We start from the raw sequence: 27630 nt of genomic DNA on the forward strand, positions 1-27630 counted from the left end.
GAGAAACCTAATGGGGGAGATATTTGGAGGAAAACCAATCGAGATGTGCTTACCTGCCTGAGGGGGCCTGCTGAACCTGTTAACTGCTCACAGATCCTTAGCCTTTAGAAGGAGATGGATCAAGGAGAGGAAAGGTTCTATGTGTTAACAGGAAAACAAAATGTCACTACACACATGAGGTGTTCAAGTTTCCTAATAAATGTTCATTAAAACTAGGCTGAGATAGGGGGGACAAAAACCTGTTAACCGAGTCTGCAAATGTGAGCTCACTGGGCAGAAATTCGTAATGGACTAAAAGGGTAGGTGCCCCTGGTCCGAGGTCAATAATCTGGGATGAACGGTGGGATCGTTAACCGCGACACTTGTAATTACAAGCGAGCATCGTCGCCTCTGCCCCCATACTGGGATCCACCCACAGTCAGGGACCGACCTGAATCAAGCCTGCCCAGCTAGAAGAACACATGGAAAATAACAGAAATCAGGAAAGCCCTTGCGTGGTACTTTATGGATTTCTTGGTTCAGTAGAAGCTCCGAGAGGAAGGTGGGTTTATTTGCCGCCATCGCCACCACACAGAGAAGTGAACTCTGGCCAGAGTGGTGGCGGGACCTACCCAGGAACCCGCAGACAGTAAAAGTGGTGCCGTAAGGGTCAACCTCTCCGGTCCTCCCCTGCCACAGGGACGCGACGAGAACAATACAACACCACCCAGATGCCTGTTGGGGACTCTCCTTGGCCCTCGCTATACCCCTTTCACTTCGGTGGGGTAGGCACGCACCTCCCTTCCACTCAGGAGGCAAATGAGGCGAAAAAGCGTCTTGACACACATCTACCGGGCAGTAACAGGCGGCGTGTGGAGGTGGAGCCCAGCCCCGGCTGCACAAGTCGGAGGCGCAGATACGGCTTGGCGAGCGGGGCCTGCAAGGCAAGGATGAGAGCCCGGCCCGCTGCGGAGCGCCGGCAGGTAGGCAGGGCGGCCCGGGGCTGGCGGGGCGGAAGGGCCTCAGGCCGGGCACCCAGGTGCGCCCAGGGGCCCCGGGCGGGGCGGGGCGGGGCGGGTGGGGCGGGTCGCGCCCGTATCTCGCTGGGATCTAGAATAGCTGGGACTTGCGTAACGCCGGCTCTCCAGTCCCCGCGTCCGCGCGCGATTATCATCTCTGCGATTTCTGCGATTTCGGCCAGCGAGGGGCAGGTCCCGCAGTCGCGGCCCCAGGAGCTGGAATGGGGCCAGCGCGGAGGTGGTGGCAGGGCGGAAACCTAACGGGGCGCGGGGTTCAGCGCAGGGCGGGGGGCGCGTCCCCGGAGAGGAGGCGGCTCGGCGGCTCGGCGTGAGCCCCGCGGGGAGGGCGGACGGCGCAGCCCCGAGCGGCGGGGGGCGCGTCCGGCCGGCGGGGACCGAGGCGGCGGAGCAGCGCCCCGCGCGGGAGTCCGGGAGCGATGAGAGTGCAGCTCAAGGTAAACGCCGGCGGCCGCCGGGGGTCCGAGCGGGGGTCCGAGCGGGGGTCCCGCCTCGCCCTCCCGAGGCAGCCGGACCTGGCCCGGCTCGCCCGTGCGCGGAGAAGGGTCGTTCGCTGCGCGCACCGCGGTAGCCGGCGCGTCTCGGTTCCCCCGGCTGCGAGGCGCGCCGACCCCCCGGAGCCGCACACCTGCCTTAGCGCGCCCGCTCCGCCGCGGACTAGGGCCCTGAGCAAGGAGCTAAAACCGCGTGCTTCTGCTGGCCCGTCCGGAAAGTGGGACAGTAACGTCTATAACTCCAAGATGAAAGCAGATGCCATCCACGCCGGGTACTTAGAAAGCAATGCCCAGCTGACCCGGCAGGAACCTGCGGCGTCTGGCCTCAGCCCTCCCTTCATCCCACCTCCCTGGTTTACGGGCGAGGAGAACGCAGCTCGGGGGGGGGGGGGGGCGGCGGAATAGGGCTTTGAACCCAGGGCAGTGCTTTGGGACACTAAGAATGCGGGTATTCCATCCGCACGGGGCATTTTGATCATTCCTTCCTAGGGACAAGGGGGTCACCCCTAACTGCCGAGGTGGGAGCCGGGTTCCTCCATTTCTTTCCCCGGTGTAAAGTTTTGATGTGAATTTTTCCATCTGCTTTGGTTTCTGCCATAACTGGGAAAGCATTAAATAATCTGGCTAGACTGACATTCGGGTTTGGCTGCAAGAATCTGGACATTTCTTACCCCCCCCCTCCTTTCCCCAGCCCCTATCTTCTAGGAATTATAAATCATTCCAGATGAAACTCCGCATGAGCCTGCTTTTGGGGGGCCAAAGTTAGGGACTAGTACTTTAGTATTAAGCTTGCCTTGATAGACAAGGGTGTGAATGGCACTGTGAGTTGATTGTACCCTGGCGGAGAAGGAAAAGATCCAGACAACACACTGGTGATTTGCCACAAATGTTGCTCTTACCTTGACTATTTACCATTTTCTGTCTTGGCTCATGGTTTTGGCAGGGCCTCCATGTCAGAACTAACTGTCAAGGGCTTGGTAAATATTGGACCTGAAATATGTCTCACCTCTTTTTCTTTCTCCCTGGATTTTTCAATCCTGGGTGTTCAGGATGGCTGAACAGCCCCCACACTCTGAGAGTGATTTTCATTACACTTCTGTAGACTCATTCCATGTTAGAACTCCCAAATGTCCATCCTCCCTGTAACTCAGTTATTTCTTCATGTCCCATCAGAAATCTACCAACTATTTCCTATTAAAAAAAAAAATCAGGGGCACCTGGGTGGCACAGTCAGTTAAGTGTCTGCCTTCAGCTCAGGTCGTGATCCTGGGGTCCTGGGATTAAGCCCGAAGTCAGGCTTCCTGCTCACTAGGGAGTCTACTTTTCCCTCTTCCCTCTGTGGCTCCCCCTTGCTCATGCCCCCCCCTCTCTCCCTCTCTCTCTCTCTCTCTCTCTCTCTCTGCCAAATAAGTAAATTAAAAATTAAGATCTTTAAAAGAAAATCATTCTTAGGTAAGATATTCTAATATGGGTCTTAGTTGTGCTTTTTTCCCCCTTTTTTACTTCCTAGTTTTATTGGTTGTATAATAGTCAACTTCAAATAATTCCATAAGATCTGTTACTAAAAACAGCAGAACCCTCAATCATTTCCAGCTTTTCTGAAAGAGCAATAACGTTCATCTCTTTAGCTTGTTGGTACTTACTCATGCCTCTAAAATAATACTTATGTGAGTCCTTCTTGATTTCTCAGGTGTAGCCATGCTTTACCTTTCCAGATGGGATATAAGGTTTAGATTTCCTTTGCATTCCTGCATCTGCCATTCACATGATCCTTCCTGTTCCTACCATCTACAGAATACAGTTATCCATAATTTTTAGTTAGGTCAATATTTAGTCTGGTCAACATTATTATGCCTTCCTACACATACACTATTAAAAGCTGAATTATGTAGTATATGATTACTCTTCCCTTCTAACTTTTGTTTTCCTCCAGGAGTGTCTGGTGTGTGTTTCCAGAATTTTCTATGGAGTTTTCACTAATTTAACTGACAAGTTTTTGCCAGTTGCCTAAATCTTCTCTCAAGATCATCCTGTGTAATACCCATTTTAACCAATTTTATTCTGAGTACAGCTTTCTGACCGGCATTGCCTATCCAGACTGATTGGTCTTGATGTTGGATGCACAGCTATTACTTTGGGCTCTGTCTTCAGTATCATCATGGGGATTTCCTTTCCCTCTGTTACACTGGTTCGTGTTTCTTATATCCCATGTCCTCGTGATTTTTTTCCATCATTTTGGTGGAATACCTTTTCCAGTTGCACTCTGAGAAAGGATGCACACAAAGTACGTTGAATTGATGTGTTGTTATGACAAATTATCCTTGCAGACTTTATTTTTCCTTAAAAAGGTTCTGCTAACAATGCAAAAATAATTTCTTGTGGTAAATAGTTCAAGCACTGTTAACAGAAATTCCAAGAGTTCCCTTTTTGTCCCTCATCCTCATCTCTTTCCAATCCAGAGGTTCAAAGTGTTGGATTTGGAACATTCAATCATTCTTTGGATTCATTCAGTCAACAGATATTTATGAATTTATGAGTGCCAACTAGGTGCTAAGACCTGTTCCAGAACTTAGGAATATATAGTGAACAAAACTTATTTTTGAGCTGGAGAGGAATGGTGTGATGCTTCTCGATGCTGGAATTGAGTTCACTGCAGCTTTGGTTAGCTTTTCTTCTGGAGTATTAACATCATATAATCAAGGCTCTCTTTGTCTCTGTCTCTTTTTCTTTCTCAGTATAAAATCATGACCACTACAAATTAAACTTCATAACTTGCCATTAGAGCAACATCATCATACCCCTGAGATGTAGAAATAGTTTTCTGAATGGATAAATGAAATGTGGTGTGTTTACATATACACATGTACTCACACACACAATGGAATATTTAGCCTTTAAAGAGGAAAGAAATCCTGACACATGCTACAACATGGATGGACCTTAAAGATGTTATGCTAATAGGCAATCATCAAAAGATGAATATTGTATGATTCCACATATATAAGTTATATAAAGTAGTCCAATTTGTAGAAAGAAAAAGTAGAGTGTAGGTTGTCAGAGGCTGGGAGGAGAGGGAAATGAGTTATTTAATGGGTGTAAAGTTTCAGATTTGCAGGATGAGAGTTCAGGAGATTGGTTGTACAGATGTGTGAATATGCTTAACAGTACTAACCTGCACACTTAAAAAAGTAGTCAAGATGGTAAATTCTATATTATGTGTATTTTGCCACAATTAAATAAGCAAACAGACAAGCAAAAAGAAACAAAATGCACATAAACTCCATAATGGGATTCTTCCTTGAATCTGATGAGGATGATTGAATCTACTTGCAGCTAGGTTCAGCTCCTGCCTGGAATCCAGGATTTTCAGGGTGTGTGCAAGGTGTAGCAATGGATTGCCCTGGGAACTTTCTTTTGATGCACTTAGCACCAGAAAGTTTGGCAGGTTCCATTGTTGGGGTGGCCTAATGCCGCTCTCCCTTTCTTTCCGTGGTATTTCCATATCTCTGGGGAAGAGGTCCTCGGTTATTTATAGTACAGATAAACTGAGACTATTTCAGAGTGCCATGACCAGTTATGCAGTGAGAAGTGGTAGTTTTGTTTGGCTTAGAGGTTACATTCTTTTTCTGAGTCTGCAAGCATGTGCCTCTTGAGAGCCTCCTGATCCATTTCCATTGGAAACGAAGATGTTGACTTGGTAGCACAGGCAGGTGCCTTCCCCAGCGCTGGTTTCCCTGCATTTTCCATGTCGGCGTTCCTTTACAATCCTTTTAGGAGTGATCCTGTGCTATATGCTGGATCCCTGTCTTGAAATGCTCCAGGACTGCATAGCGGTCCGGTATCCCAGGACTTGCTACGGTGCTGGGCGTGTTGACTGGAAAGATTGGCCTGGTGAATTTGGTTGTGCTTTGTTCTACCTCTCTCTAAGCTATATATGGCCAACATATAGAATTTTATTCCAGGGGCACCTGGGTGTCTCAGTTGGTTAAGCATCCAACTCTTGGTTTCAGCTCTGGTCATGATCTCAGGGTTGTGAGACCAAGCCCTGCATCACTAGGCCTGGAACCTGCTTGGGATTCCCTCTCTCTCCCTCTGCTCCCCCAGCTCCCCTAAAAAAACCAACCAAATAAACATAGAATTTTATTCCAGGCAAACTCAAAACCCAGTGGGATGAATGACTGGGCAACCAAAGTTCTCTCTGCATTTTGCTGATTGTAGATTCAGAGCTTCTAATAATGGTCATTTTTGATGTGAGCAAACTACCTGGTCCAGGGGTGGAAACATTCCTGTCAGAAACTTCTGTTTTCTGTAATAGGTGTGTGAGGTGACCTTGGAGAAAGTACACTTCCTTGGGATTTTATTCCCCTGCCATGTGTGCAAGATTAACATTCTTTTTATCTTTCCTAGTTTTGGAGTGTGTTGGGATATGGGCCAGGAGGGCCCCCTCAAATTGCCCATAGCAACTAAAGACACTTAGAGCTAGGCAAAACTTTCCTTGTGATTAGATTATAGAGCCTGATTATGACCATTTTGGAATGTCTGGCATGTTTTTTATCACTGGTTTTCCTTAGGTGTAATCAAAAAGGGACAGAATGTGGTAATTAATTCTCTAGAAGTATCAGCAGGAAGGTGAGAAGAGTAATAAAGGGAATAGTTGGAAAAAGTAGTTTTACTGCTGGCTGCATGCCCTTCTGCCTTAGGCAAGCTACCTCAGTTTCCTTAACAGTAAAGCAAATACCACTATTCATTGGCTACTTCCTTCCAAGAGCTATGAATGGGTTTTGAGGAAGCAGTTCCTTTGAAAATTCAATAAAAGACATGGATCAGGAGCTCAAAAACTCAAATTCAAAAACCAGGCCTGCTGGGGACTCAGGTTCACTGGTCAGTGTAAGCACTGAGTGAACATGGCTGCCCACAGTTGGCCCCAACTGACTGTTGGCCAAGTTGAAACACAAGCCCGCATTCCAGAAATGCAGAATCTGGCAATTGTAATAGAAAATGCAGATACATAGGTTCTTTCTTGAGTGTGAAACCTCGTGGCTTTCACATTTCATTAGTTACTTCAGAAGATTTTTGAAAAAACTTTGCCAGTTGAATAAAACACATTTTTGGTCTGCTTTCTGTCTGTGGGCTGTTATTTATACAAATACAGTAGTCCCTTCTTATCTGTCGTTCTGTTTTCTGTGGTTTCCCTCAACCAGTCTGGAAGCAGATAATCCTCCTTCCAACAAGTCATCACAAGGTTAAGTAGTTTCTCACTCCATCACAAGGCCTCCGTCATTCAGCTCATTCAGCTCACTTCATCTCCTCACACAGTCATTTTATCATCCCACATCATCATCATGGTCATAAGGATGAGTTTATACAATAAGATTTTGAAGGACAGAGACCACATTTATATAACTTATTGTAATTGTTTCTTATTAGTTATCATTGTCCCTAATTTATAAATTAAACTTTATTTTTATATCTATTTTAGCATTCTATTTTCTATTTTAGATTTTAATTACGGTAAGCAGTCTTCTCTTTTTCTTTTTTTATAGTTTATATTTTAAGATCCAAATTCAATTAACATATATTGTATTATTAGTTTCAGAGGCAGAGGTCAATGCTCATTACATCATGTGCCCTCCTTAATGTCCATCACCTAGTTAACCCCTCCCCTATCCCCTTCCCCTCCAGCAACCCTCAGTTTGTTTTCTATGATTAAGAGTCTCTTATGGTTTGTCTCCCTCTCTGATTTCATCTTGTTTTACTTTTTCCTCTCTTCTCCTATGATCCTGTTTTGTTTCTTAAATTCCACATATGACTGAGATCACATAATTGTCTTTCTCTGATTGACTTATTTCACTTGGCATAATACCTTCTAGTTACGTCCCACATTGTTGCAAGTGGCAAGATTTCATTTTTTGATGGCTGAGTAGTATTCCACTGAATATGTATACCACATCTTTTTTATCCATTCATCTGTCCATGAATATGTGGGCTCTTCCATAGTTTGGCTACTGTGGACATTGTTGCTATAAACATTGGGGTGCAGGTGCCCCTTTTTGGATCACTACATTTGTAATTTTGAGGTAAATCTCTAGTAGTGCAATTGCTGGGTCTATTGTAGCTCTATTTTCAACTTTTAAATTAAACTTTATCGTAGGTATGTTTATACAGGAAAAAAATATAGCATACATAGTCATTACTATCTGTTCTTTTAGGCATTCACTGGGAGTCTTGGAATGTATCCCTCATGGATGGCGGGGGCGGGGGAGGGCTACTGCAGTTTTCCGTGATGGGTCAGTCTTTCTCTTTGCCTATGCTGCTCCCCACTTAATTTTTGGGTTATAATTCACGTATCACTTGATTGATTGATTTATAAGTAGTCTTCATGCCCAATGTGGGGCTTGAACTCACAATCCTGAGATCAAGGGTTGTATTCCCTATCACCTGAGCCAGCTAGGCACCCCTAATTCACCTAAAGCATACAATTTAATGGCTTTTAGTAAACTCGCAGAATTGCACATCTATCAGCACAGTCAATTTTAGAGCATATTTATCATCTCTAAGAGAAATCCCACACCCCTTAGCTGTCAACCCCTAGTCCCTCTATCCTCACCAGCCCTAGGCAACCACTGATCTACTTTCTGCCAAGTATAGATCTGCCTGTTCTGGGCTATTTTGTATAGACAGACACATACAATATGTACTCCCTTTTATCTAGTTTCTTTCATTTATCATATTTTCAAAATTCATCCATGTAGCATGTTATCAGTACTTCATTTTTTGGTATCGCTGAATAATATACCATATCATATTTAATTTGTCCATCAGCTGATGGACATTTGGATTGTTTTTTGATCTTTGGCTATAGTGAATAACATTGATGTGAATATTTGTATACAAGTTTTTGTGTGGACTTACAGGTTCATTTCTCTTAGGTAGGTACCTAGAAGTGGACTTGGTAATTCTATGTTTAGCCTTTTGAGGAACTGCCAGACTGTTTTCCAAAGAGACTGTGCCATTTTATATTCTCATGAACAATGTATATGATAGTTTCAATTTCTCCCCATACCTTATTCTTACTTTTTGATTAAAAAAATCATCCCAGTGGCTGTGAAGAGGTACCTCATTGTGGTTTAGATTTTCATTTCCCCAATGACTAATGATGTTGAGAATCTTCATGTGTTTATTGGCCATTTGTATGCCCTCTTTGGAGAACTATTTGTTCAGATCCTTTGTGTGGCACTTATTTTTGACCCAACTCTTGGGATTTTCTCCTGATAAATGCACATTTCACGTCTTCACAAAAGGGGGATATGTTCTAAGACCCCCCAATGAATACTTGAAACTGTGGTTAGTATCAAACCCAATACGTACTATTTTTTCCTATATGTACATACCTATGATAAAGTTTAATTTTTAAATTAGGGATAGTAAGAGATGACTATCAATAGCTAATAAAGTTATGTGAATATGGTCTCTTTCAAAATATCTTATCATACTGTTCTTAACCTTCTTGTGATGTGAGATGAAGTGAAATGAATGAAGTAGGTAGGCATTGTGACATAGCGTTAAGCTACTATTGATCTTCTGATGATTTGTTAGACTGCAATTGACTGCAGGTAACTGAAGCCATGGACAAAGGGGCACTACTGTACACAGTTTCTAGGAGTTCATGATCCTCTTAATATTTCTCTATGTATCTGAGGATACTTACAGAAAGCATGCTATATAGCAGGAGTTTTTCTGGGAATTTCATAAGCTTGATATTATATTATCTACTCTATTATCAACCTCATGGGATTCATGTGAGGATCAAATGTTCAGGAAAGTGATTTGTAAATATTAAAACACTCTACAGCTTCAGGGATTGCTGCAGGTACAATCTCTATAGGTAAGTGAGAGTGAAATTAAGTGATTAAGTCTCCATGAACTGGAGACTGCCCATATTGGAATCCTAGTATCACTTTTATAAGCCATTGTGTTTTGGGGCAATCATTCAACTTCTCTGATTCAGTGTCTTCATTCGTAAAATGGAGATAATAACTTCCCATATTTTCTTGGGCAGTTAACATAAAGTATTTTGTCTTGTGCAGGTGGGTGCACAGAAAGTGCTGAATAAATTGTTACCCTGCTGCTGTGGACTAAATGTTTGTCTCCCAAAATATATATGTTGAAGTCCTAATCTCTTATGATGGTATTTGGAGGTGGAGCCTTTCGGAGGTAATTAGGTCTTGAGGGAGGAGCCTTCATGGTTGGGATTGATACCATTATAAGAAAACACACAGAAGAGATGATCTCTGTTTACCATGTGAAAATACAGTGAGAGAGTAACTATTGTAAACCAGGAAGATGACTCTCACCAGAGCTCTACCGTGTGGGCACCCTGATCTTGGACTTCTGTTCCCTGGAACTGTGAGAAATAAATGTTTGTTGTATAAACCATCCAGTGTATGGAATTCTGTTTATAGTAGCCCAAACTGACTAAGATAGCTGCTATTAATATTATCTTAAATGGAACTAGGCATATTATCTTATAGTAGGACATAATATATCTTATTTTTTTGTAATATATTTTTCATAATATATCATATCTATATATTTTGCAATTAGTGAGGTTTTTTGCAATTACTTTTTAAAAGATTTTATTTGAGAGAGAGGGAGAGAAGGAGAGCACAGAGGAAGAGTGAGAGGGAGATGCAGACTCTCTGCTGAGCAGGAAACCCGACATGGGGCTCAATCCCAGGATCCTGAGATCATGACCTGAGACAAAAGGCAGATGCTTAACCAAGTGAGCCACCCAGGCGCCTGAGCAGGTTGATCTTTGAATATGGAACTATCTTCCTTCCTTCTGGAGAAAATAGATATCCTCCACTGATCTTTTAAAGACGTTTTTGTAAATTAAATCTTATAATCTTAGGAAAGAGAATTTTACTCCCAGAAGAATTAAATCCATAGGGTACTTTATAGATCCTTGGCCTAGATAGTTAATTCTCTCCAAACTTTGTCACCACTGTTAGGGTCTGCTTTAAAGTGATTTAAAACAAAACAAAACAAAACAAAACAAAAAAAAGAGAAGAGGGTCCAAAGTCTTAAAATTTAAACTTTCTAAAATTTGTTAGTGTTTATGCCAGCAAAGTAGGAGGAAATGGTCAATCGGCTTAAGACTTTGTAGGTCGGATCTTTGCTCTTGAATGTAATAAACAGGCAAACCATTCAGTCTCATATTTTGGTCTCTTGAGCTGGTAGCCACTGGCCTTAAGAGGGAAACCACATTCTTGAGAAGCAACTCGTAGAGAGGAGACTTTTCAGATAGAAATTGCATCTTGCTAGCTGGTATTTGGGTTCAGGAAATATGGAATGTCATAGGTGAGAGGTAAAGCCTGGGAGCCATTTACCCAAGAGAGCCTCTACTCTGTGGAATCTTCTTGATGTCAGAGTCTATCATCAAGTTTAGCTGAAGGGAAAAGGTCTATAAGGTTCAATCTACCAGAGAGTCTCTGAAAGTTCCTGGGATACTGATGTTTTGTAAGTTTTGTTCTTTGACCTACAGACAATGTGTGTGTGTGTATGTGTGTGTGTGTGTAGCTTGAGTTTTGTTAAAGAAAAATTTTTCACGATCCTTGTTAAAGATAGTAAGGAAGACCTTATTCAAGAGGGTTTGTTCCAGTGGGGGATTTGCAGTAGGCCAGAGAGATGGGGCTCAACTCCAAGTACAGCAAGAAGTGGAGATTTACAGCCAAGGAGTAGGGTAGAGGTCAGTGGGCGGAAAATTGCGAGAGAAAACATCAAAGCCAGAAGGATTCTTGCTAGACCAACTCAACAGGATTCTTGCTGAAGGCAGGCCAGAGTGATCAGATACCAAGGGTGGGGGATTTTCACTAACTGACCCAGCAGATTCTTGCTAAAACTGCTTTAGCGGGACCAAGAACAGAGCCCAAGGTTGGTACCTAGTCAGAAAAAGGACTCAAGTCAGAAAGAGCCTGAATCAAGTTCGGTCAAGGAGAGTCTTGATCAGTTTGAAACATGAGGTGACTAAGGTAGGCTATTCCTCCTTATGTAATACAATCACGAAATACTGTGAGCATTTGAGTGACACATCCTTAAAAGAGAAAAGCTGCTTTTCTTTAGTTTAATCCTTTTTTTAATAATTGCCTTTTAATTATAATAATTATGGGTCATTTCAAGGTCTTTTCTTTATGGATATAATACATTTCTTTCCATTTTACAATTTAAGAAATTTCTTTAATTTAAGAAATTAAATCCAGAAGAAACATCTTGGTGGACTGAAACTCCGTGAAAAGGGAAAACTGCTCTGTAGTTTGGCTCCTCAGTGACTTAGGGAAAGGCATTGTGTGGTAGATTTCTTCCCCTTTCCTTCCCAAATTGCATTGAAAGAATGGTCAGTTTCTAAACAACATTGGAACTTTTTGAAGATCAGGTGTAACAGCCAGAAACAGAAGTTGAGAAACTATCCCAGCAAATGATAATTTCTCATCTGCCAGCTTCCATTATTCACAGAACTCTTGGTATCCCACTGACAAACTTGTGTTTCTCAACTTCCTGGACCACACTCATTTTACTAAAGCATCATTTTCCTTCTGGAATACTAGTGGAATTAGTTATTCTGGATGAGAATTCTTTTCTTCTGAAGAAAACAAAACCCGATTGCTACCCCACTTTTTTTTTTAAGATTTTATTTATTTCTTCATGAGAGACATATATAGAGAGAGAAAAAGAGAGAGAGACAGAGACAGAGACATAGGCAGAGGGAGAAGCAGGCTCCATGCAGGGAGCCTAATGTGGGACTTGATCCTAGGTCTCCAGGATCAGGCCCTGGGCTGAAGGCGGTGCTAAACCACTGAGTCACCTGGGCTACCCTGATTGCTACCCCACCTTGAATCTGTTAGCTTAGATTAAGATAAAAATCTTAAAGGTCTCTGTCTTTTTAAATCAACTTATCTATCTCAAAGGTGCTTTTTAAAAAGTAGGCTGAAAATTTTAAAGATGAGGATAGAAATCTTACATTAAGGTTTAAAATTTAGGGGAGGGAACATTCTGAATTGAGACCTAGCAGAAATCGCTTGGAAGGCTATCTCCCCAAATCGTACCCTCTGCAAACAAGTGTGTTTACCCTCAGAGATGATTCCTGATCAAATATAGTTAGGGGAACAATGGATAATAATGGATTTCTGGAGAGTCACACTGGTTGCATATATTTATATAGCCATAAAACATTTTCTTTTCATCCATGCAATACCTTTGTTCTCTAGGATATACCTAAGAAACTCTGGTATAATCCTCAAATGTGTACTCAGAAGTCAGGTAGACAATGAGGATAGAACAAGACAGTTCCATGTATTCCAGGGTTTAGAGTATAGTTGGTCTAAATAGGTTATAAGGGTAAGCACAGAAGACTTAGTGGCACATGGAAGGAGATCCTGATTCAGAGATTCAGAAAGAGAGTTTCTATGAAGGTTTTCATGATGTCTCTCTTGGTGGAGAAAGAAGGGCAGTGGGGAACAGTGTGGAAAGAGCAGGAAGTGGATTCAGGGAATTCAAAGTTGTTTAGTATATTAGATTGTAGGGATTGAAGTAGGGAGAGACAAGAGATGAGGTGAAAGAGGGAGCAGCTCAGATGTGGTAGGTAGTGGGCTGTATACCTGCTGAAGGACTTTTAAACTATCCTACTGACGTTGGGGAAAACACTGAAAGGTTTTAGGTGTTTACCTTTTCACTTTAAGTAGGCTTTCCTGCAGAGAAAGGATCAGAGAAGGGAAATCTGGAGGCAGAAAGACCGATGGGAGGCCATCTCACCAAGAATTCATGGTGACTTTAGAATAGTGGCAATACAGATGCAGAGAGGTGGGCTGATGCATGAGGTATTTAAGAAATAAAATCAGTAGGTCTTGGTGGTTGACTGAATGAGAAATAAGGATGGAGAATTAATGATGGTGCTCTGGTTTTTAACTTGGACACCTGGGTATACTGGTGAACACTTGGGGAATATAGTATAGGTGGGGGATAGGTTTGAGTGAGGGAAACAAAGGATACAGATTTGGACAGGTTAATTTGAAATAGGATACTCTTCTGTTCCTTTTTAAACCTGGTGAGATAAGGAAGGTAGGTTTTATATATCCCCCAGCCAAGTTGTATTCGATGAATGGACTACCATAGTCAATGGGCGACAAAACACAAACCCCTGTACTCTACCTCCAACCTCTGTTCTTTCTCTACTATAACCCATGACTTCTCAAAGAGGATGTGACTTTTATAGATAACAATCAGAAAACCAGTACTTTTTTCATTGAAATGCTTTGGTTGAAGTCTTCTTGTCGTCAGTTGTCCTGCTGCTATTCAAATACTCACGTATTTTCAAAGTTCTGTTGGAGATACTTCATCACTTCTGAACATTAAAGCAATTTTGGATTGCTTAAGGAGATTCTTGTTCCTCAGGCAAGTAAATTTTTTGATATTTTATTTTTTAAAGATTTTATTTATTTATTAGAGAGAGAAAGAATGAGCCATGGTGGAGGGACAGAAGGAGAGAGAGAGAGAGAGAGAGAGAGAGAGAGAGAGAGAGAGAGAGGCAGAGACAAAGGCAGAGGGGGAAGCAGGCTCCATGCAGGGAGCCCAACAAGGGACTTGATCCCGGGTCTCCAGGATCATGCCCTGGACGGAAAGCGGTGCTAAACTGCTGAGCCTCTCGGGCTGCCCATATCTCTTATATTTTGTGATCCATAAAACATACAGTGTATTGTTGTGTTGTACTGTGAAGTTCCAGTAATAATAAACGGGACCACCATGATTGCACATGGAGATCTCCTATCTTCCTTCTTCTCTCTTGATAAGGGGCAAAGAGGAATGCTGAGATTTGCAGCCTTCAGAGCAAAATGAACCGACCTCTATAGCACATAGGTAATAGAGTCTTGGACAAAATTACTAAAAAGGAAAAATTTGTCATCCTCTCCTTGCCTCTATCAGAAGAGGGTGCATTTTCTTCAAGGTTGAGCCCTCCTCCTTGGCTTTTCATACTATTTCTTCACCCTACACTCCAAAGTCTCTAAAGTCATTTTCATTCTTTTTTACATCTTCTCTCTCTCTTTATTGACTTTTCTTTTATCTACAAATAAGGTCTAGGTTTCCTCAACCATAAAATAAGTTTTCTTTCAATTTTACCTCTTAAACATATTGCCAAAGTGCTCTAGAATTGGTATTTGGTAGAACCTGCTCCTCCTCTATTAGGAGGTAGTAATAATTGTACCCATCACACAGTTGTGAATATTACTGTAGCTAAAGTACATAAAGAACTTTAGCATAGCCTTTGGCACATACAAAAGGCTTACACTGATGATGGCTTTTGGCTTTTGCTTTATATCATTGGTTTAGTGGTAATATTGTTTTTCCCAGGGTATATTACACTAGCTGCCTCTTGTTTTGCAGCCTATTTCCTTTTTTTTTTTTAAATAGACTTTTATTTTATTTTAAAAGTAAGCTCCACACTGGGTGTGGGGCTTGAACTCACAACCCTGAGAACAAGAGTCAGATGCTTAGCCAACTGAGCCACCCAGGCACCCCTATAACCTATTTCTTAAATCTCCCTCAATCTGCTCAGTGATCATGGACAAAATCTGCATTCCTCTTACTTTCTTGTCAGTACTAAATGTCTTAGCTTTTCTTTGAAACATCCTCCTGTCATAATAATGCAAATTTTTTTTGAAGAGAGAAACTTTCTCCATTCTCTACTTCAGGTATCATGTCACAATCCCGTTTAGTAACTCTTTGTTTGTTATTCCCTGAACTCTTCTGCACCCTATGTTTAGTTATTTCTAAAGGTGATTGGCTCTTTCATATTCTATATTCTCTGCTCCCCAGTGACCTTAAGGTTTTACCATAGGTGTTCTCTGAATTCTCTTCCAGGCTGAAATATCTGCATCTCTCACCACCATGGCATTCTATCACCACCTCCCAAAACTTTTGTTACCTTTCAAGGACTTTCCCAAATCTTATGTTCTCCTGGAAGCCTTCCCAAATATCTGCAGGTAGAGAGACTTCTTCTTCCAAGGAGTCCTAGATACTGCTCTTGTGCCATACTTGGTATATATTTATGAACATTGGTTTTTTTCCCCTTTGGTGTTGGTGTTGGTCTTTGGGACACAGCTTTATTTATTTTATTAGAATAATATATACCAACCAAAATATTTTTGAATGAATGAATAAATGAATGAATGAAGCTATTATTCTTAGAGATATCAATATTTTAAAGGAAGAATAGAGAAATGGATAGAATATATTCTATCCTATCAGATATGGGTTCTGAAAGGCTGATCCCCCACTAATCATGCTTCTGTGACATCTTTAGATTGGAGAATTTGATAAGCAATAAAGTTAGAACCATAAAGTTAGAAATGAATACAATCAAAATTATCTTTCATAAAGCATCTCATTAGGCATAATATGTGGAGATTTGATCTCTAATTGCTTTTTCTCTATGTTGAAACTTCTTTTCAGTTTAGCACCAGATTCCATAGGGGATGTTGCAGTACTACCATGCACTCATTGGAGTGAGATGCGTAGAGTAAGATATGGGTGTGGGGCCTGAGACTAACAAGGAAACAGTACTCTAGTGCAATCATGCAATCACTTTTGGGCAGTGGTTTCCTAGGTGTGGTTCATGGACTCCTGGAGGGTCTTCAAGACTACTTCAAAGGGTCCTCAAATTCAAAATTATTTTTATGTGGTACTGAGACATTATTTGCCTTTTCTACTCAGTCTCTTGTGACTGTACAGTGTTTTCCCCAGGTTACATGAATTCACAGTATCTACAAAGGCTATTAAGGTACTATTTCCTTTCCCAATTATGTGGCAGTGTGAGGCCAGTTTTCTTAATATACTTCAAGCTAAACCACTTATTGCAACAGGTTGAGCATAGAAGCAAATATGAGAATCTAGTTGTCTTTTTTTTAAAAGATTTTATTCATTTATTCATAAACACACACACAGATGGGGGGGGGGCGCAGAGAGAGGCAGAGACACAGGCAGAGGGAGAAGCAGGCTCCATGCAGGGAGCCTGACCTGGGATTCCATCCCCGATCTTCGGGATCACGCCCTGGACTGAAGGTGGCGCCAAAATCACTAAGCCCCCAGGGCTGCCCGAGAATCTAGTTGTCTTAAGCCAGACATTAAAGATATTTTTAAAAATATAAGACAACTTTTTTCTCTTTAAAATCTTTATGAAACTAAAAAAAAACTTTATGAAACTTAAAAAACTTTTCATAAAAAATATTTATGTTAACATAAATAGGTAAGTAGATTTATTACTGTTATATAAAATGAACTAATGAGTAAATATCTTAAAAAGTCCCGATTCTAAATTTTGATACATAAGTATTGGTAGACATATTCATATAAATTAAAGCTTTTTGGACGTCCGTGGTAATTTCTATGAATATGAAGGGGTCTTAAGCCCCAAAAGTTAGAGAACTGCTGCTCGTGGGCATTGGGTACTCCTGAAAGAATGGCATTGAAGTTGCTCACACTTAATATTTTTTTCTTTCTTCTCACCTTTCTTCGTCTAGCTCTTATTCTTTTAGCAAAAATTTAAAATTTTTCCAAGTTAAATATGTGGTATGTATCTCTACTGAATTTCAAGAAGTAAAATCCTTTTGCAATATTCTTTCTGCTGTGCTGCACATACATAAACCTTACGATGGGTGATCTAAAACTGCCTTTAACCTATAATTCCAAATAAAATGTCATAGTCCCAGAGTATGGTGAGTTTCCTAGAAGTCAACTATTTAAGAGGATAGCTTCACTAATAAGGACACTTGTGGTAAGAGAATATAGTTTCACCATAAGAAAAGGCTTGTTAGACTATGTAGTTCATTTGGATGAAGTCCTAGTAAAATTTTGGATAATTTAACAAGATATTTGGAGCATAAATAAAGACCATCTGTGTACATGGATAATAAATTCATGAATATTTTGCTACTTGGAAATTGGAGAAGACTAATTGTGTTACAGAATTTATTTTCCTTTTGTGCCTGTGTTCTTGGTCTCACCCCTTCCAAGAATGAAGAGGTAGACCAGATGAAGAGTGGTGGGCAGAAAAGCAAAGTTTATTGAGATAGGTACAGACCTTCTGGAGAGGGAGGGGATCCAAGAGGGTCGGCACCCTAGTTTCTATGTCTAGGAGTTTTTATGGGCTTTTTGGTAGGCTGTTTTGATCTGTTTAACCTGTCACTCAATCAGGTTTGTGTAGTCTATCACATGGGAAAGAGTGGAGTGCTTCTTCCAGAGTGGTGTAAAAATCCTTTTAAGGGTGGTTTCCTCTTAGGGTTCAGCCCCTTATCCCTGCCTTTCTTCCAATTATCCTTCATTAAAGATGCATCCCATTTGAAAACTTTAACAGATTAAAGTAGTTATATAACAAATAGGCCCAGCATTCAGTTAAATTCTGTAGGTTACTACCCAGGGACAGTTGTAAAGAATACTCATAAAGGAACTTCCTATTTCTTTTTCCCTTCTTATCAAAATGATTTAATATAATCTGCGATTATAAATGTTTTATTTGCATGTTTTATTCCCCAGGGGACTGGATAAAGCTGAAGTCTGTGTGATGGCAGAGGAAAGGATGTCTCCTCACTGCTATTTGAAATTGTGTTAGTACTGACATAATGAGGACTTTCACCAGTGTGGGAAGGGAAGCGAAGGGACAGGCCAAGACATCAGTTTAGTTTGAACCTTTATGATATGCTCTACTTGGCTGGTCACTGTTGAGTTCTTCCAAGTCCCCATTAGGCTCTGTGAAGAATTCATAAATGTTTTACTCATGTACTTATGAGTTTATATAATGTAGACCTTCATTCTGAAGTTCTAAATGCCTTGGCTCAACAAGGCATTTAGAAATGTTAGCAAAATTCCTCACCTAAACAGGTGAACTGGCATTTTAGGAGATTTTGAGTTATTTAGTTGACATTCCATTTTTAATGATGTTACAAAAAAAAATCATTACCAGCAAAAATAGCATTCACTTTTTTCTACCTCAAAGGAAGAAATCATTTAAGATTATTTTTTTCTGAAGTATGCCTAAATTTTGCCTGCTGGAAAGATTATTTACTGGAAATGAGATTAACTCGGGGCAGTGTGGGTGAACCAGATCCTTGAGTTTTGGTTATTTTAGGTTTCAGCACCCTTTGCCTGAGACTGTTAATCTTGGATCAGGTTAGTCCTATGCAGTACCCTGTAGAATGTGGACAGAACCCCACAGAAGACCCTGAGCTGACCCTTCCAGGTGGATGGGCTTGCTTTGCACTGAAGCTGTTTCCCTAAGCCAACAGATTGTGCCCTGTCAAAGTCTATTCTCCTGTGACTCAGTTTGAAGAGGTCCTTGCTCCAGAGGAGAGGCCATGTAGAGAAAATATCAAATGTCCATCTGGAGTCTGAAAATATCACTTCTCTTGCTGGTCCCTTCTGGTGCCTCCCTGAGTATTGTAGATTCCAAGATTACATGAGCTAGCACTGTATCTTAATGTAGGTTAGGTTGATTTTAAGAGAAAATAAATTAAGTACAATGAAGTATTGTTCATGCTATGATATATATAAGATAGTGTGGGGAACATAAAAGGGAATAAGTCCGTTTCACTTGGAAAAGCATTTATTAGACATTAGATTTTTTTTTAATTACAAAAGAGTTTTTAAAAAGACAACAAATGGCCTGTAATCTGTGTTCCCTTTCACCCCCAATCACACAGCCCTCTGGATGTTAAAAAAAAAAAATTCATGCACACATGTAGAATTTTTTTTTTTTAATTAAGGAATACCTCTATTACTATGCCTTCTCAGAGATTCCCCAGAGAGAGAAGCTGTTCTCTGGAAGACCTAAGAAGCCCCAATATAGCCTCACTTTCAGTGAGGGGAAGGGTTAATTCACATATAGCTTTGTTGGAGGATTTGTTTTTGGACATTTCTGTGCTAGTGGCCATCATCACTTCAGGTCTGAGATTTTAAGTAAAATCTGCTTATATTTTAGGATGAGGTACATATTGAGCCTGAGACCAAATATATATATGTTGTATATATTAAAAATATATGTTTATAATTTTTATATTATATAAAAAACACCCAGCTTTCTAGCTGCCATGATGGCTGCAGAAATGGCATAATCTCCACTGTCAACCACTACCCATGAGAGTTTGCTGCTCCAAGTGGCAGAAGCCAGCACATCAGGCATTTGTCCTCAGTAGATTTGGACCATTGAATTAAAACCAACAAACTTTTGGTTTCTAATCATTCTCTGTTGTCCTGAACACTGGGGCCTCTTCCATGTATGTTTCAGAGTATACTGAAAAGGCTACCATTATGAGGTGGAGGGGGAAAAAGTAACATTAGAAGTTGGGACTTGTTTGAAACTCTTGGAATTTAAGCCTGCGTTTCTTTTCCTGTAGTTTTGAGATAAGATACTCGAGTTACAGGAGCAGAGTTTTCATGTTCTTGTTATGGCACTGGTTTCCTGTTTACACCTTTGAAGGGAAAATTGTATTCGTGGATTCCTGAAGTTCTAATTTAGGTGTGTTCATTTTGTTGTTCTTTCAGTAATTATTGGGTTGGGCCCTGGGGCAACAGAAACGACTGGCATGGGGCCTATGGGCGTTCAAGTCTAGTGGGGAAAGTGGACCTGGAGAAGTCATTCATTTTTAGTGTGAGAGGTCCCAGGGAGAAGATTTAGAGGTCAAGAAGTATTTTTCTCTGAAAAAAAAAAAAAAATCAAAGTTAAGTTCCCTGGCCACCCACCAAAAGCTAATTTTTTCTTTTTGACATACCAATAATAATAGCTAAGCTTTATAGAGCCTTTAATAAGTCCCAGGGAGAATTCTAAGCCTTTATCTGTTCCTTTCAACAGTGCTATTATTACTGTTATCTCTATTTTTAATATATGAGCAAACAGGCATGAAGAAATTAATTTGCTCAGGTAGTCCTACCAGTCAGACATCTAGTCTTGTAAATAAATGAATGGCAGCACAGCGTGCTTAATTTGTGGATTGAGGCTCCTGTCTTAGGGACCCTTTCTGGAGCTCTTTTGAATAGTTGATTGGTGCACATGGAAGTGAAATGATATCATTTCATTATCTGTTTCCTTCTTTTTATTCCAAGTTCCAGCAGAGGAAAAAAACCTTGTCTTGCCTGCCATAGAATTCCCAGCATGTAGCAAGGAGACCTATAAAATATATCGGTAGAGTGAATTCAGAATGAAGAGCCCTTTGAGACCATACCAATTCCCTTTGGCACTTCTCTCAGCGCTTTGCAAAAATTAGGTACTTAATCAATGTTTGCAGAGTGAGTAAATGAAATTGTTGGTTTTTGAAGAAGGGACAGGGCTTACTGATTCTAAAAGATTATGTCATTTCTTGTAATAAGTAGATTTTGAGTTCACTTTGTTTAGTTCATTCCAAGTTCTGTGACTCTGAACTTTTCAAGTTTGTATGTTTTTAGTGATTTACCAATTTAGCAAATGTCTTTTAAAAAGCTACTGACTATGCAAAAGGGATGAGAGGTAGAATGATTATAAGATGATCTGAGCTCGATTTGGGAAGTTTTCCTTGTTAGGTATGTTCAAAATGCACAGGAACCCATCAGTCAATGCCACCCCTGCCCCCAAGCTTCCTTTTTGCTTAACAACATCTGGATTCTGGTTATATGCGGTTCTATTCAGTAGTCAACACTTACATTTAGGGTTGGTGAATATTGAACAAAATCTATGAGTTTAACATTAAAGTATCCAGAGAGGATTCCATAAATGCCTCGTTTTTAATTGTGGGAGAAGAAAACTTTTCCTCTGCTCTCTTAGGTTTGATGGCTGGGTCTGTGAAATAAACTAACAGAGGAAAGGATATAAATATTCATTTTTTAATATTATGGTCATGGCAATATCACAGGAAAACAAATGTAAATATCCCCAAAGTGGTGATATTCGGGAATTTACATACCATCTTAATAGGGGGAATGTCAGGGGACATAGCCAGCAATTTAGAAGAGAGCAAATGATTTTTAGAAAAGATGAATGGGCTCTTAGAAGAAAAGATGGGAGATATGATAGTTTGTGACAAGGTTTGTCTTGTGTGTTTTGTGTTGACTTCTACTCCCTTCTCTTGAGATAAGAGTCAATCCTTTCCGGTTAATGAAATTCCCAGGGATTTATGACAATTGAATTCCTTTTGGAAGATCTGTCTTTAGACAGATAAAGAGAGTTCAGAGAAAGCCTCTCACTGCATTTGCTGTTTTTCAAGTGCCTACGGCTCAAAATAACCTATACACCAAAGCAGCATGTTTTAGGGTGGCACGTCCTGAACATCTGGGACCAGCAGACAGCATGATAATGAGGCTGCACAGCTGGATTTGTAATCCATTGTCTGGTGCAGTGCATTTCCTGCAACTCTAGGATGAGAATAGGTGTCAGAGTGAGATGGGGACTGCACTAACATGGGGTTTGCAGAAGTCCCCTTATAGATTCCTGTTCACCACCCTTTGGTCACTGCTGTAACATGTGTGTTTATCAAGTTATATCTGTACTTATATTTTCATACCATACAGAGCTAAAATGTTTTCATATTAGGAGAAGCCCAAACCCATCAGTTGGTTGGGGCCTGTTGTAGATCCAGTGTCCTCTGCTTCTGGACTTACTACAGCTTATGGAAGAGCTTGGCTGTGACTTGAGTTTTGTACAGTGGGAGAGGATTTATTAAGAGGATGAGCAAGTACCAATGTCCCACCTGGGTTCAGGCATGGGTGTAGGTTGTGCAAATCGAAGCAGCATGATCCATCGTAAGCCATGCTTACAGAATGTGTATCAGATTGTCTTAATAAGGAGGTAAACTGGGGCAAGCCCTAATGACCAGAGATTGGATTTATTCCAGAGGAACAAAAGAATTGCAATTCAGGAAAACACTGTAGCAAGCTACAACGTGAGTCCATTGAAGGCCCGGGGTGGCTTATAATTACGGGCAAGGTGTGCAAAGAGGGGAAAGTACAGCTGTGAATTCATTGGCTTAGGATGGGGAAAGATTCTTGGCAGATATTCATTGATCAAGAGATAAGTCTCAGTCTTCTGTAGGAAATCAGTGTTTCAGTTTTTAAGTTCTGTTCCTCTGAGGGTACATGTGTAAGATTCTACTTTTCATATCCTCCAGGTCCATTTTAGATTAAAATCCTTTCACAGAATCTTGCTGAGGTTCTAGCTTCCATGAAATCTTAGCCTACGTGGTACTTTATGAGGTAGAATTTTGAACTTTGAGAGCTTGAAATTCACTCAGTAGGACTATGGTAAAGATTTTAAGGTGACTTTTAGCAGAATTAAGGGAATGCTTTAGTTATGACATTACTTCCTTCCTAGAGTTTCATACATTTATGGACATTTTGCTGAAAATAAGATTATGGATCTATTAATTTTGTGAATATTTTTGTGTTCACATTTGGCTTATTTGTGTCTATGTTGTCTGTGATAGAAGTCAATAAATGCTTAGCCTATTTGGGGTTCATCTTGGCATTTTAATTCATCTCCATGATATTTAAATATATTTTGCCTACCTGAACTACTGTGGTTATGTTGCTTTCTCACTAATTATAATATAAAAATAACGACACTTTTTCTTCAGTCCCAGAAATCCTGGATTGAAGGAGCGTTCAACAAGAGAGAATGTAACAAAATCATACCTAGCTCAAAAGACCCTCACAGGTACAATTTTTAATTATGTTTTTCATTTTGAGGACTGTTTATAGAAACTTAGAGGTTCTAAGAGGTTCATATTTGTCTAGAGGATTTAATAATATCTGTGATATTAGCATTTATTTACTTTTATTTTTATTTAAGATCTTTTTATTTGAGAGAGAGAGAGATCATGAGCAGGGGGAAGGGGCAGAGGGAGAGAGAGAGAGAGAAGCAGATTCTTCTGCTGAGCAGGGAGCCCATTGGACCCAGGGCTCCATCCCAGGAATCTGAGATCATGACCTGAGCCAAGGGCAGATACCCAACCAACTAGGACACCCAGGCCCCTAGCACTTATTTATTTTTAATATTTGTTTCTTTGTCTTTATAAAAATAATACAATTATTGTAGAACCTGCTAAGATCAAGAATCTTGTCAGTTTCGTACCTTACTCTAACCCCGGTGCCTTGGACAGTGACTGCTGCATAGTGGGCTCCTGAAAAACATCTGTTGAATGATCTAATGAGGTATAAAGAAGAAAAAATTTATCATAATGACATCACCCTGATGGAGCCACTGTTACTAGTGTGGTAGATTTCATTTCTTTAATGCTCCTGTTTCTCTTAGTGGGAGAATAGAAATTAGGGAGTATTATGCTAAGTAAAATAAGTCCGAGAAAGACAAATACCATATGATTTCACTCATATGTCAAATTTAAGAAACAAAACAAATGAGCAAAGGAAAAAAAAATGAGAGCGAGACAAACCAAGAAACAGATTCTTAACTATAGAGAACACACAGGTGGTTACCAGAGCGGAGGTGGCAGGGGATGGGTGACACAGGTAAAGGGGATTAAGAGTACTCTTGTCATGATGAGCACTGAGCACTGTACAGAATTGTTGAATCATTATATTGTACACCTGAAGCTAATATGATGTATGTTAACTATACTGGGATTAAAATTTAAAAACTTAATTAAAAAAGAAATTGGAGAAATATCTAGTGCTGCATCCATTCTACCACTCCATTCTCTGCAACTTTTAAACATCGCATATTCAAAATATTGTGGATTGTTCCTTACTGCCAACTCAAGCGTTTATGGAAAACAGTGACAATAGAGACAATTTGGGATATTTCAGGACACTGTGCTCAGATTATGTGGATAGTCCATGTTTTCCCCAAAGGCTTTTTGCTTGAGCAGATAATGGGCAGCAGAATGGAATGATCTGAGTTTGCCCTCAGTTGCTGAGAACTCTTTGGAAGTTCTACTCTTGGAACAAAGTTCAAAACAGCAGCCTGTGGAAGATAGGAGAATAAAAGGCTATGGAAAATTCCCCAGGGTAATTGGGTTCATGAAATTAAGATTGGGTGGCATTGCCCTTGGAGGTAGAAATTAAAAGGAAAGGAAAAATAGAAGAGCAGTATTTTAATTAGGAGGACTGCTCTATTTTTAGATTTTTTTTTTTTTTTTTTTAGCATTTGGTCTTATATTGATTTAAAGTTTAGAAATCACAGTTGTAAGCTGATGAAGGGTAGCATGGTGAGGCCACTGAAATTCTTGTTCTTTGGGGATGACTAAAACAGTGTTCCTTGCCTTTGTTAAAGATTTACTAGCCCCACCCTCAGTGAATTACCTGGGGTTTGTAAGCCCCATGATTGGAAGTTCTCATTTTACCCATTTATAATATGTTTACAGAATGGCAAGATAAACTTGTTTTTTCCCTTCATCTTTTATGATCTCTTTTAATGTGATGGTGGTTACAATGGCTGGCTGAGCTCAGGCAGCTCCTTCTGCTTCTGTAAATGGAAAGTCATCTTTATAATCATCTTGAACCTGATGAAATCTGATAACCTATAGGCCATTAGCCCACAGACTCAAGAAGAATATCAATGGTTATAATTCCATGTTACAGAGTGGTCCAAGATCTACTTATTTCATGGAAAAAAGCAGTCTCTAGTTTTATGGGATTGTGAAAAAAAATGAATGGATGATTATGGATCTTCCTATGCCAGCCTTTTTCTGAGATCTCAGTAAGAATCTCAAAATTGTAGCTTTTATGAAGTTTTCTTCCTGATGGTGGACAAAAAAAGGTGGTAGTTCATGTTTTTAAATTTAGATAAAGTTGATCCTTTGCTGATAATTTTTGTAGTTCCTAATAAGAAACTAATTGGATAGACTTGATTACAATATCTTTTTCCTTATTTTGAATTTGTTGTTGAAATGCAGCTTCTGAGAAAAGACAATCCCAAAGGGCTAGGACCGGAAGAAGTGAAAGGCCCAAGTATTTGTTTCTGAACCCTATAATTCTGTGAATACTGTCTTTTCTTTAATTGTTTTAACTAGTATTCTCTTCTAGTTAAAACTTCTTTATACCTAAAATATGATCTTTGATGATCACAACGATCCCCCAACTTCAGAAGTTTCTTTTGAATCATAAAAAGAAAGATTAATAAGGATAATACTTATAATCATACCAACTGTCTTTTGATTTGATGGTGTTTTATGGTTTTAAAATGATTTGTATATAAACATATAAATATACAATAGTTGTTAATAATTATATATAAATTATATAAAATTCATATACAATACATAAATAATATATCATTATATACCCATATTTATATAATTATGTGTTTATATATTATATATTTATAAATATATAAATGTTTTTTCTTTATTCTCAGAATTCTAAGATTCTGTTATCTTCATGGTATAATGACATAGTATAATGACAATGATAGTCACCATTATTATATATACTGCAGTGTACCACTGTAAGACACATTACACACATCATCTCAGGTAATCTTCTTAATAGCCCTTTAGGCCAGATATTACTTTCAGATGTGAAAACCAGTGCTTAGAGGAATTGTTAAATCAATGAGATTTCAATCCAGGTATTTAGGTTCCAAATTCAGCATTCTGTTAATTAGGTCATGGTTGCTGCAGTATAATTATATTTGGGAAATGACATATTGGAGGAATATTTGGGGAATGATCTATGAGTACTCAGCAAACCCTGATTTTTAGACCAGGGAAAATAATAGATATTTATGGTATAAACATTAAATATGCTTTCAATATATCACTTACCTAACAGAGGTTTTGTGTTTTTAATTTAGATGTACTACAGGATGCCAGGTCTGCCATAATTTAATCAGGTAAGACAGACAAATAAAATTTCTTTTAATATTTAGACACTCTGATTAAAATTTTTTGGAACAGTTTTCTCACATCTTGAATGGATTCAATGTAGGGACTTTATTGGGCATCCTATTTACCTTTCCAAAGGAAGTTTTAAAAAAGAAATGTGGGATTTTTTTTTGGAAGGAGAACAATTATTTGAATGCAATAGATAGATTACTTGATTTACTGAGACATGTAAGTGGCAAGGGCCTTTAGCAAGAACTTCTACTAGTTGAAATACTTGTATAGCATTACATGTTCATTTGACCTTGTTATATTTTATTTGTTTTTTTTTTATTTTTATTTTTTTGAGAGAGAGAGAGAGCAAGAGAGTGAGACTGGGAGAGGGTGGCAGACAGGGAGAGGGAGAGAGAATTTTAAGCAGGCTCCATGCTCAGTGTGGAGCCCAACATGGGGCTCAATCTTACAACCCTGAGTCATGACCTGACTGAAATCATGAGCTGAACATTTAACTAAGCCACCCAGGTGCCCTTATATTTTAATTGGATAATTAAGATGGTTTGTTCACATACAGCATTGTATTTGATCTATGATTTGAGAGTGATATTCACTCTTGTCAATCTCTAATTCTGACAGCAGTTTTGATGTGTATGTGTGTGTTTCTCCAATACTGCCAGGTAATTAACTAAATCTCTGGGTATATAGTAGCAGATGCTATAGGTTAAGAGCTCAGTCCTACAAGACTACCTTTCCTTCCTGCACTTTGGGTGCCAACCACAAGTCCACATTGTCCCCTGTGCTCACTGTTGTCCCACGTTGTCCCCTGGCTCAACTGCTGAGCCACCCAGGCGTCCCTGGACATGGAAATTAAAAAAAAAAATGGGGGGGGTGGTAATTGGTTTATTCTGTGGGATCATTGTGCCATAACTTAATGAAATGACCTGGTAGAAACTGGAATAAAACTATGTTAACTCAGATCAAATGGATTAGCTAGAAAAATACTTAAAGCAAAGTGGGTTCAGACTGAAGAACAGTCATGTGGAAGGTTAGTTATTTATCTCATCAAGTATGAATTATGGTTGCCTCCATGTTCTGTTTAGAAAAAGCCACAGTGAAATGCATCATTCAGTTTATGAATAAATGTTTTTCCATTTTGAAGACTAACCCTCATTCTGAAAGATGACTAAGTGATACATTTCTCTCTAGCAGATTCCTATTATGTATATTGTGTACATTTGAGATTATTTCGCTACTCTTTGGTTCAAGAGCCCCTCTAGT

General features: G+C 39.8%; 1 protein-coding gene across 2 annotated transcripts in view; it reads left to right on the plus strand.

The window, feature by feature from the left end:
• Positions 1–1162: 1162 nt before the first annotated feature.
• Positions 1163–27630, plus strand: part of TRPM6 (transient receptor potential cation channel subfamily M member 6) — a 125627-nt gene continuing 99159 nt past the window's right edge. For both annotated transcript variants that reach the window (XM_055311216.1, XM_055311217.1), the window contains exons 1-3: positions 1163–1453; positions 23152–23231; positions 26328–26366. In XM_055311216.1, the coding sequence (XP_055167191.1) occupies positions 1436–1453; positions 23152–23231; positions 26328–26366 (137 nt within the window). In that variant the 5' untranslated portion in view covers positions 1163–1435. The remainder of the gene's footprint in view (positions 1454–23151; positions 23232–26327; positions 26367–27630) is intronic.

Source organism: Nyctereutes procyonoides, unplaced genomic scaffold (assembly GCF_905146905.1).
Source record: "Nyctereutes procyonoides isolate TBG_1078 unplaced genomic scaffold, NYPRO_anot_genome, whole genome shotgun sequence".
Taxonomy (NCBI): Eukaryota; Metazoa; Chordata; class Mammalia; order Carnivora; family Canidae; genus Nyctereutes; species Nyctereutes procyonoides.